Below are 12,275 nucleotides of genomic sequence, written 5' to 3' on the forward strand. Positions count from 1 at the left end.
AGCTTTGGGGCTTAGACGCACCCTGCGATTCTCCTCATGGTGGCTACAGCGCCTCCTTTGAAGCACGGCCATAGCCACTCTAAACGATTCTGGGTAGCACTTGGGAACTAAAGGGTTCCAACTGCAGATAACAGAGCAGAAACAGCGGAGGGACCAGGTGGGTCGCCGACCTAGTTCAACTGGTGGCAGGAAGCAAACGGGAAGCAGGAGCCAATCCCCGGAGCAAAAGCTGGAGCTTCCTGGAGGGCTAAGCCATTGCAGTGGTAGCAGGCTTCTACATGGATTCCTTGGGGTCTGCTGGGATGGATTTATGGGCAGTGGCAGCAGCAGATGGGGAATTCCCTGAGAGGACCCTCGCAGAGATTTCTTTGCCCAGAGATCATGCTAACGGATGTCACCAGGGGAGGGGATGAGCTGCACCTTGTGGACCTCACTCACCTGCAAAATGGAGACGACGCTTTCCTACCTCAGAGGTGGGAGAGGGAAGAGCCGTGAGGCAGAATGAATTGCCCAAGGAAGACTCTGGAGATTAAAAGCATTCCAGTACCGAGTATTTGCGAGGGAATTATGGGGCAGAGATGAGGAGCTGGCGGGCAAAACAGGGACACAAGCAGGAAAGGAAAATTTATAGCCAGCCATGAGAGCTAAGTAATAGCTGCTCAGTTCCAAGGCACCATGTTTTGGCAGCAGGAAATACAGGACCACAGAGGCCCTTCTATTCCACCCCCTGCCATTCATTAACCAAGGGAGCCAGTGCTCATCTGACAGGCTTTCCTACAAGGATCAGACATTAGGGTTTCAGGGGGCATTTTGCAGGGAAGCTTGGGGGCCAGCAGTCCAGTGACTCCCCTGGCAAAGTATCATCGCTCCACAGATGGAAGTACTAAGGTTGGAGATGGAAGATAAGGAACCTAGTTTGAATAGGGCTGTTGTGTTGGGCTCCCTTGTTGGGCTGGGCCTTTGGGCTGTGGGAGCCCAGGCAAAGACGAGATTTGCAGCATTCCCCTCCACCCCCCCGGTCATTGCTCTGTTCACCCCACCCAGCTCAGCAGCCCTCCTGGACACAGAACTGTCTCCTCCTCTCAAAAAGCCGCTGCTGTTTCCCCACTTGGTCTAGCCCAGCGGGCTCATTTCATTCCCAAACTACCCCCAGCCCCAGAGCCAAAGCAGAGTAACTCAGGGTGGCCTGGTGGGGAGAGACCACAGAATTCTCATGCTATTTCAGCAACAACTTGTGCACAGCACTCCAGCTGGCGGTCGACTCAGCCTGTCCGTACGGAGCCCCTGCTGGATTCCAGATCTTCTGCCTGGATTCTGTGTCAGGAAGGAGGAGGCTCGACATGTCTCAGCTTGTCTCCTCATTCCCAGGACAGACCCAGGCTCCGCTGGTCCATCCCACGCTCTAACACGCCTAATGGAGGGGAGTCTCCCAGGTGTCTCGGCGGCAGAGCAGCATCTCACCGTGATAATGTGGGATGGCATCGCCTTGCTATGCAATGACATTACAGGCTAACCACGCCAAGGCATGAAACTGTCATGTGGCCCGATTTTATCGGCAGTGGGTAGCCATTGCCTCAGCCACCTCTAAGATCTCCTGTCCCAGATTGGCTATTGGGATTGCATGCAGTGGAGCTGTACAGATTTACCCCAGATGAGGATCTGTCCCTGAGTGTAGTCTTTACAAAAGACTGACAAAGAATGGCCTAACTCTGGTCTCACTCCAGTTTTACACCGGCGTAGCGCCATTGCTTTTAGTGGCGTCGCTCCTGATTTACACCAGCGTACATGAAACACCACTCACAATTACACTAGTGGGTAAGTTCAGAGTAATTCTACTGACTTCAGGAGAGATACACTCCTCTCCATCGGGACACAGCCCTGAACCTCTAACAAGACCTCTGACCCTGAGGGTCAATAGGTGACCATAAGAGGGACTCCTCTTCAAACCCCAGCCTGGAAAGAAGTGACTAACCCAGCTTCCATGAGAACAACTCAAACTGCAAGGGCAGTGAACACGTGTCCCTGTGAATAAAGCAAATATCAATGCCAATGGAAACTGCAACACATGCATAGAGCGTCTTGGTCACCGATGGAGCTCACACATCACACGATGGGCCATGCAGAGTAACTCAGGATACCTCGCCCCTCCTCCCCCAAACCACCCCCAATTTCTTTATCTGACCCACAACATCCCCCACCAGTCCAAATCATAACTCAGTGCCCAGAGATGCCCCTGCAGTTTGAAGCACTTGCTGTTGGCTTCACAATTAAGTTTCCCACCCACCACCTCCCTGTCTTGCGGCTCCAGGCTCGTTAAAAATCTTCATTGTCCTTCCCATCAGAGAGATTCTGCCTCAGAAAGCAATTTATGGCCACCGACCCCCTTCTCTAAAGGCACCAGGAGACAACAGCATTAGCCTTAGACATTATTCCGAGATGGAAACGTGTCTTACCAAGAAATGAAAAGCTGCAGAGTAAGGCGCTATTTGTGACCGGAGGGGTCAAGGTTTCATTATTGCATTAACCTTTCGTGTCTTTAGACTCCACAAGAGTAAATTGGTAACGAGACGACATGAGCCCCTCTGGGAGAAACACATCTTTCCAAACAGAAGATACAGAAAAGAACAGAGGGGAGAGAATGAGTGAGTGAGAGAGAGAGAAAACCTGCAAATAAGCCATTATGGCTAATAATAACTTTGCAATGCTATTTTCTGCAGGAGCCTTCAAGTTGTGATGTTTCCCTTCACTCTAATTACACCTTCTGAGCAAGTTCTCTTCTCACACCTCACACGAGGCACCCTGCAGGATTAGCATAAAGTTCGAGGGGAAGCAGTTTAAGCTCGAGACCTGCTTCTGAATATCCCGTGGGAGTTTCACATGCATAAAGCACGAGGGATCAGGCTCCCCAAATAATTGACACTCCTAAACAACACTGTGGAACAGGTGCCTGGGGTCGGCAGGCTGGATTCTAATCTCAGCTATGCTGGGCTCCAGCTGGCGGGACTCAACGGAAGTTAATTGAGTTATTCCAGAGTTGCTGAAATCAGAATGTGACCCAAATACTGTTGCTGGGTTTACAAAAGCTGGATAGTATTGATATCAGTTGTAATTATGTAAATAAAGATCTTCAAATGTCATGCTTCAGGCCATTAACTGATCACTGCAGGGGTCAGGAAGGAAACTCTTCATCTGGGCACAGCATTACATGGCTAGCCAGGTGTATTAAAGAGAGGGTATTTGACTTCTTCTGAAGTATCAGTCATTGTTGATTAATGTCAGAGGCAGGTTTCTGGATGTGATGGAGCAGTGATTGGTTCAGTATGGCAAATTCCTATAGTCTGGTTCAGACCACAGGAAAGTCAGAGTTAGAGCAGACTGGCATCTCATCAGAATGCAAACGACAGGCTAGAGCTTCAAAGTTCCGCTCCAGAACCAGCACCAAGTTTGGAGTACTGGACCCCAGGCTTTCGGCTCTCCTCATTACAGATAGCGATGCCACAGCCTGAAGGTTGGATCAGACCCATCCATCAGGACAGCAGGGGTCCAGGACCCTCAGAGCACTGCACAGCATTAGAGCTGCAATTCCCAAGTACAGCAGGGCACAGCTCTGCCTGGCTTTGGTGGGCACCTTTACTAGACCCCTGCAACTCACCACTGAGAATTCCCAGAACCTCCCACCAACATTTCACCCGCAGCAATTCCACACTTGTCAAATGTCAATTCATTTGCAATTAAATGGGGCACTTTCACATCTCTGCCTGTGGCACATAACAGTCTCGTCTCCTGTGGGTCTCATTACCGTCGGGTTTAGCATACAGGTGCCGGATGGTGCTGGTGGCCTGCGATACACAAGTCAGACTAGATGAGGGGTTCCCAAACTGGGGGTTGTGACCCCTCAGGGGTTTGCAGGGTTATTAGGTGGGGGGTTGCAAGCGGTCAGCCTCCACCCCCAAACCCTGCTTCGCCTCCAGCATTTATAATAGTGTTAAATATTTTAAAATGTGTTTTAATTTATGGGGGGGGGGGGGGTCACACTGATAGGCTTGCAGTGTGAGAGAGGTCACCAGTACGAAAGTTTGAGAACCACTGAACTATATGATCTGATGGCCCCTTATGGCCTTCAACTCTGGGACTCTAAAAGTGGCCAATTCTTCAGTAGAGCTTTTTAGATGCAAGCCACCCTCACTCCTAAAAAGGGGCCCTGTCTTTCCCTCGAAAAACTCGAAAAACGTGAGTTCAAGAAGTTTTCCAGGAAAAACCCCCTTGAATGAGGAGGAGCTTTGAAGTTCACACGCCCCGAGCGCTGCCCCACCCAGGCTCCTAAGCGCCTCTCTTTGCAAAGTTACAGTTGCACCTCTTTTTCTCGAACTGGGGGTCGGGACCCCTCAGGGGGTCACGAGGTTATTACACGGGGGGTCGCGAGCAGTCAGCCGTCACCCCAAACCCCGCTTTGCCACCAGCCTTTACAATGGTGTTAAATATATAAAAAGGTGTTTTTCAATTTATCAGTGGGGGGCGGGGGGGTCACATGCCAAGGCTTGCTATCTGAAAGGGGTCACCAGAACAAACGTTTGAGAACCACTGGTCTAGGACATTGGCACAGGCTTGGGCAAAGATTTTTAAAACATCGTGGCAACTAATCCTGCATAACAGCTCTGAACTGGCCAAGCTAGGAACAGTGTGTGACTCATCTTTGAGCAGAACGCCTCCCCGACGGCAGTACCCACTAAGAAGTGACCAACATGTCCTCTGCTCAGGAGCAAATTTCACAGAGGTTTCTGTCAATAGGTATCAGATGTTGGGCTCTCTCTCGAAGTTGGGGCTGCTATTCTGATTGACCTGTGGCCGGTCCAGCAGTATGTGGCATTAGCCTCATAGCTCATGCCCCACTGATTCTGCCCCAAGAGGTATTTTTTTGGTGTAGGAGATCTAACACTTCCCCAGCCTGCCTCCCTGCCCACCCACCCACACAACCCCTGTGAAAAAAATAAAATTGCACACTGACAAGCTATTTAAACACAGAGATCTACCCTGTCCCCCCGCCTTCCCCATGCCAATGTAAATCACAGCCATGACCAAGGAGAGACATTTGGATTACAGACCCAGGATGGGATTAGGACATCCAATTCCCATTCATTTTAACAGGAACTGGGTGTCCAAATCTCTTAGGCAGCTGGGCAGATCTCAGCCTAAAAACACAAACCATCATCAACTTCTGTCGCTTGTACCATTCCCCTGCCCTTCTTTGTCAGTGTTATCCCTCCCATATGGCCAGTGGGGTGGCATATGCTGGATTGTGTTTCGGTGCCCATGCTGAGACCTCGTCTGTCAAGTTTCAGCCCGGAGTGGCTCTCCAGAGGCAAATTACCATAAACCCTATTACAACTGGCGTATCCAACACCCTGAGCCCTGATGCTAAGCTCCCGGCGAGTGTCGCAAGGAGGACAGTCCGTCATTCTCAGTGTTGCATTAAGGCTTTAGGGAAGTCTACACCTGCTCAGCTTGCTACGGTTGCAGCATCCGTGCCTCTTGCCGCAGACTGATTGCCCAAACCGGGGAACAGTGGCAATGGGTGTCAGCGTGGGGAAGCGAGCCCCAAGGAGGGAAGGAGAAAACAAGACGATGCAGGATTGGGGGCTGAGTCTCCCAAAATATGAGAGGGGAAGCAGGTGCTTTGGGAATGAAATGGAGATGGAGGGCACTGAACTTTGAAGGAAAAGGCTCCCCCATTCACTGGGCATGTAATAAGGGGGGAGAGAGAGAGAGAAAGTGTGTGTGTGTTACCGAGAGACTTCTCCGGAGCATCACTGTGCCTGGAAATACCATTCAGCTAATTCCTGCGCATGCAAGAGCCTCTTCTCCCCACGCTGTTCGGACAGCAGCCGGTCTCTGTGCCAGCTCAGCACTCATTTGGGAGGCAGCAGCCTGGGCATAGATCTTTGAACCCAGCTCACAGCGGCTGCTAAAAGCACTCTGCTGCAGAGCAACTCCTGTGTGTGTGTGTGTGTGTGTGTGCGCGCGCGTGTGATGCACATACCGTTTCGTTCTCCCTCCCTCTGGTCTAAGATCCATGCATCCCCTAGACGGACAGAGAGAGAAAAAAAAAACAATTGCCGGCTGTACCTGGGATGAAGAGCAGGGCGGTTGTGGCTGTGAAGACGATCCAGCAGGCAGGATGGTACATCTTGGAGCTGCAGGAGTCTGGAGGCTGCTTGGCTTGCTGCTTCCGCTGTTTCCTCTGTGCTGAATTCTGAGCAGGTTTAAATCCAGTGTTTGCAGAGGGAGGGAGAGTGAGTTAGTGAGCTGGAGAGAGAGAGAGAGAAAGAGAGAGAGATGGGAACAGGCAGGCAGTGTCTCTGATTTTTCCCTGCACATACACACAACTAGCAGAAGAAACACCAGCACTAGTCTGTGCAGTGGGGAGAGCAGACCTCCTACCAGGCACTCATTGGTTCGAGCCTCCTGAGTGACACACAATCACCCGCTTCTTCTGGAGGTTCCACTCTGTGGAGCTCACTGCTGCCAGCTGCCCCCTGGGTGCACCTCCCACTTGCGCCCCTGGGTCCTGGAGGGGGCTCTGTGGGACTGGCACAATGGCAGGGCAGGGGAGACTGATCTGCTACCAGGAGCACCGCACTAGGGGAAAGGGGTGCGCACGGTGCCACCGACGCTCCCTGGGCTAGTTCTCGGTTAAGGCTCTGAGCTGTCCTTCATGCAAAAGGGCTGGGGAGTGCTTCATCAAATTAGATTGCTTGGGGATTATAACTTGTTGCAGCCATTCCAAAGCTGCTGAATGAGTTAGAATCTAGAGCATGCCTGTTGCCTCCCATCTGTCCGCCTCGCTCCCCTTCACCCTCCGTTTCAGCCACGAGCGTTACAATCGCGGTAGGGTTTCCACTGCAAGGTACACGCACCTGGGGGCTTCTCAGAGTCAGGCACGGGATGCTGAGAGCCCCCAGAGCTAGAGCTTTATAACCCAGCAGCTCTGCCAGCTGCCAAGGGAGGCGGATTGAGCAGCCCCCCATTTTAGCACCTGGGCGTCTTTTAAAAGAAAAACAGAATCGTAGGACTGGAAGGGACCTTGAAAGGTCATCTAGTCCAGTCTCCTGCACTCAGGATTATCTAGACCATTCCTGACAGGTGTTTGTCTAACCTGCTCTTAAAAACCTCCAATGATGGAAATTCCACAACCTCCCTGGGGATTTTATTCCAGTGCGTAACCACCCTGACAGTTAGGAAGTTTTTCCTAATGTCCAACCTAAACCACCCTTGCTGCAATTTAAGCCCATTGCTTCTTCTCCTATCCATTCTCCTTGTAACAACCTTTTATGTACTTGAAATCTGTTATCATTCCCCTCTCAGTCTTCTCTTCTCCAGACTGAACAAACCCAATTTTTTCAATCTTTCCTCATAGGTCATGTTTCCTAGACCTTTAATAATTTTTTGTTGCTTTTCTCTGGACTTTCTCCAATTTGCCCACCTCTTTCCCCAAATGTGGCACCAAGAACTGGACACAATACTCCAGCTGAGGCTTTATCAGTGCAGAGTGGAGCGGAAGAATTACTTCTCGTGTCTCGCTTACAATACTCCTGCGAATACATCCCAGAATGATGTTTGCTATTGTAATACAAACAATTAATAATGCACAGAGAGTATCTTGCATTACTGTTTCCATGGGCAAACAGAAGACTTCAGTCTCCAGGGCTGTCGATGCCTCACCTTTCACCAGACTAAACTCACTTTGAAAAAAGGCAACAACCCCTTCCCCCACATATGACAGCTGAGATTCTTGCCCTGCTGCCTGCTTCCTACAGATAGGCAAGGTTCAAACTCACGTATACAAGTGCTTTATCAACATAGAGAAGACACAAGATGGATGGATAAGTTGCTCATTTCTCACATGGCAGAATATTGTTCTGTCCTGGATGGATCCAGGTTAGGCACCATGCTGGCAAGGCTGGGATTGCAGCAGATAGAGCTAAGGAAGGAGGTCAGGCTGCTAGTGGAGAGGAGGAATATCTGTCTCCTCTCCATGCACCCCCTCTGGCTGTTTGAGGAATCGGGCAAGGAGGACCCAAATGGAGCCCATAACACCACCACTATAACACTTCACCATAGCAAAGCACCGTACTAACATGAGAATGAATCCTTACAATACTCGCTGTGAGGTGGATAAGCATTAGGATTCCCATTGTACAGATGGAGAAGTGAACTAAGGGGTTAAGGGAACTGCCCCAAGTCAGAGAATGAGTTGGTGGCAGAGCTGGGAATAGACCCCAGGAGACCTCACTCCCAGTCCACTGCTTTATAGAGCCCTGTGCAGGACTATTGAATCCTCCTCCTGCTATTACAGAAGCGGGTCCTGCAGGATGCAGGGGATCTCAGTCGCACTGCAGGGCTCTGCTGTTCTAGACGCTTGACAATATTCTCCCTCGGAACTAGACATAAGACTCTGCCACCCTGGGTTCTAAGTCCCTGCCCTGCTCTAATGGCTGGAGACCACCACAAAATGAACATGACTCAGATTGCAAGGCCAAGCACTCCAATGTTAGGAAGTGCCAGAGGTAAGGTTGTTTGTGCAACAACATTCAACAAGTGGGTGTAAAACAAGTGGGAGGAAAAAAAAGATAGGAAAGATGAGGGGAAACGATTTGGCCACCCCGTGCATATGCATTACAATACAGCTTTGAATTACGTGATCACATGCTGTTTGTTGTGGTCCTGTCTCTTCCCTGCCCCTGGCTCCTTGTGCCAGTCCCATTCTCAGACCCAGTCTCCACTCCCCAGGTTTCTCATTCCAGTCCCAGTCTCCTTGCCCAGCCAGGCCTACTCTCCCGCTCTGGGCTCACTGTCTGAATCCCAGTCTCTCCCAACTCTCAGGATGTCTACATTGCCCCACAGTTTGGATAGGGGTGTGTGTGGGGGGGTGAATAGCAGATGCATCAAAGTATTGTGCTGTCACGTCACACGTGGATGCTCCCAGGCACAAACTAAAAGGTCCCTACTTCATGTTACTGACATCCCATTTGAAGAGGACTATGGAAATGCAAATTAGGAACCTTTTAGTTCGAGCCACACCGTCCACACAGGTGAGTCACAGCACAGCACTTTGGTGTGCACTGCTATTCACGCCCCTGGAGTCCCGCTAGTTTTCCACCTCGCCACACCCAGTCCCAGTCTCCTTGCCCAGCCTGCCCCAGTTCCCATCCTTCCACCCCAACTCCTTCTCCAAAGTCTGCTTGCCCAGCTAGTCCTGGTTCCTCATCTGATTTGTCTCTCCCCCATAACCCAGCTCCTTGTCCACTCAGTCCAAGTCTCCCCTCCCCAGCTTCTCATCTGATCTCAGTGCCTCCCCCATTTCCCTCACTGGCTTCCAGTCTCAGCCTCCCTGCCGAATCAGTACCAACCTGCCCTTCCTACTGGTTCACAGTCTTCTTGCCCAACCAGTCTCCCCACGTCCAACTGCCAGCCAGTCTTGGTCTCAGCAGGCTTTCTCTTCCCCCACGTCCAGCTGCTGCCCCCTCTGCATTCGAATCACATGGCGTCTTCCTCCACACTGCCTGGGTGCCAGCTGCAGGAGGTGGTGGGTGTCACTGATAGCATATCAGAGACAGGATCCTGGCTCTCCATTCTAGTGCCCTGCCCCTACCTGGAGCAGCTGTTCCAGGGAAAGTCCTGCTGGGCCCTGGGCTGGAGCGTGTTTAGTCGCTCAGTGAATAGTGCGAACATGCTCTGGTCACCACAAGAAGCTATGAGAGACTTAAGCATGGTGGAATCTTCAGTGGTTTTATCTGCTAAATGCTAGCATGTGCAAACTGCAATTTTGCAAATTCAAAGTCTTATAATTTGGGCAGATTTGGGCAGATTTTCAAGGGAATGGTAAAGGCACATCCCTGATGCAAAGGCCACCCTCCACCCCCTCCAACCAAATTTCAAGCTCCTGTTTTGAAGCATGGGGACACTAGAGCATTTCAAAGAGAAAGGTCTCAAGATGTTTTTTTAAACGTGGGCAAAACAACAGTTTTCCATAGCCTCAGAAACAGTTGAACCATCTCACCTGAAAATTTCCCAAAAAATTCAGCCTGACACAAACACCCACCACAGAAAACTTCAGGCCAAGCAGTTAAAGTATGGCAAAATTATAAGCAATTGAAAACAGGGTCTTGTAATGGGAAATGTCAGGCAACCTTAATCATAAACAGTGCTTCCAGCCCTTCTTTGTTAATGTCTTTCAGAAGGAAGTAAAGGACAAAATTATATGATGGATTCCAAAAGACCCTATGCCCTCCCAACTCCCCCCCACCCTCCAAAAAACCCTGGAGGTATTAATCATCTAATAAAAATAATTTTCTCTTTTCTCAGTTAACTACTTTTTAAAGGATTTTTAATACATTTCTAATGCACACAGCCATACACACCTCTGCACACTGCCTTAATCCACATGCAGAGGACAGAACTAGAATGTGCTTCAAAACGGTTACGGCCCTAAACTAGAAATCTATTCCCGACTCTGCAAAAGACTTCCTGTGTGGCCTCAGGCAAGTCCCTTAAATCTCCCTGTGCTTCAGTTTCTGAATCGGTAAAATGGGAACAACAACTGTGATCTAGCTCTTGAGAAATTAAGAAGCTAAATCCATTACAGTATGCAAGGCGCTCCAATTGTTGTTTTCAAAAAAGGGGGGGAAAAGAAAAGACATAAATATGTATTTCACCAGAAGAGCTTTTCTTGGAGATGTGGGGAAGGGGTTGTTTGGGTTTTTTGACATTAAATAAAGAGACTCCAGACTGCATACTTAAATTTGACAGGCAGCACCAGCTCCGAAAGAAAACATTATGGTATGCTGGGTGCATTTAAACATGATTTTTAGATGTGCATTTTAGGGTGTTCTTTTCAAGCTGCCTCAACGCAAATTTATTAGTGGGACCAGTCTAGTCACTTGGGTAAATAATACACTATCTTAAGCCTTCAGAGAAAAAAGAAATTCCACCTCCCCATCCCTCTTTCAGAGCAAAAAATTACAGGAAAAAAAAAGACATCCAAAAAGCATTAACATCGGTACAAGACTACAGAAAACAGACACTTTAGAGAGATAAGAGACTTGGTGTTCTGGGCGTGGATTGTATGCAAAGCAATAGGACTTTGCCTTGATCCTTTTGCTAGTTTGTGTCACTCCCCTAGCATCATAGAATGGTTCTGTGTTTGTATAGTACCTAGCACAATAGGGTCCTGGTCTATGACTGCGGCTTATAGCATGTGCATTGTGGTAGCGCCTAAGAAGTAATAATAATGGTGTGAAATCAGATGGTTAAGGAGGAACTAGGGATCTAAATAGGGAACATGTAACATGCTGGCTAAGTATGCTTTCCCCCTGTAATGGACGCTCCACATGGAGGACAACAGCCTACAACTGCTACCAGGTAATAAGTTTAGGTTAAGTGGAAGAGGCCCATGCTTTCAGGCTGAAGGTCTGGTCCAACTGATGCCCTCTGCTGGGAGGTTGTTTCATGAGCATATCTAAGCAGGACCCTATCACAACACTAGCATAGTGTGAGTAGGTCCAGCAGGAAGACACTACCCCACCAGCCGCTTTGCCCAGGGCTGGATTAATGCAGGGGCTTTAGGGGCTGCAGCCCAGGGCCTCGGAGTAAGGGGGGACCTGCAGGCCAAATGAGGCCCATTGATTTTTTTCACCAGTTCCTGAGCCTCGGCGCCCTCCCCCCCGCCCCAGGGCCTGGAGTTGCGGCCCCTAGGAGAGGGGCATTCAGGGAATCTCTGCACACTGCCCCAGCCCCCAGCGCCAGCTCCGCAGCTCCCATTGGCCAGGTACCGCGGCCAGTGGGAGCTGCGGGGGTGGCGCCTGGGGCACCTGCCGCCACAGACAGCCTGCACCACACAGCGCAGCCTGACCCTTCTGCCTAGGGGACGGACATGCCGGCCACCGCGGGGAGCAGAGCAGCACAGAGCCAGAGCAGGCAGGTATCCCGCCTTAGCCCTGCTGTGCCGCTGACCAGGAGCTGCCCGAGGTAAGTGTGTCCCGGCCGGAGCCTGCACCCCACTCTCCCACCTGCACCCCAACCCCGTGCCTCAGCCCTAAGCCCACTCACCTACTCCAAACCCAAGGGGCCCCACAAAATCTAATAGCCCCGGGCCCACAGGGGAGTTAATCCGGCCCTGGCTTTGCCCTGTGGTGCTCCTCCTCACCCACATTTGTTATGCTGTGGATTGTTAATGTTGATTTCTCAGTGCCCGTTTGTCAAGGTTCCTTCCCCACTCT

At 50.4% G+C, this 12,275-nt stretch overlaps 1 protein-coding gene across 2 annotated transcripts in view; it reads right to left on the bottom strand.

Annotated features, from left to right (window-relative positions):
- Positions 1 to 6,436, bottom strand: part of OPCML (opioid binding protein/cell adhesion molecule like) — a 702,725-nt gene extending 696,289 nt beyond the window's left edge. Inside the window, exon 1 of one of the 2 annotated variants that reach the window (XM_007066975.4) lies at positions 6,124 to 6,436. In XM_007066975.4, coding sequence (XP_007067037.2) covers positions 6,124 to 6,184 — 61 coding nt within the window. In that variant the 5' untranslated portion in view covers positions 6,185 to 6,436. The remainder of the gene's footprint in view (positions 1 to 6,123) is intronic. The other variant, XM_043533935.1, reaches the window with a different exon arrangement.
- Between the last annotated feature and the right edge of the window lie 5,839 nt (positions 6,437 to 12,275).

The sequence above is a fragment of the Chelonia mydas genome, chromosome 22, assembly GCF_015237465.2.
Source record: "Chelonia mydas isolate rCheMyd1 chromosome 22, rCheMyd1.pri.v2, whole genome shotgun sequence".
In the NCBI taxonomy this organism is placed as follows: domain Eukaryota; kingdom Metazoa; phylum Chordata; order Testudines; family Cheloniidae; genus Chelonia; species Chelonia mydas.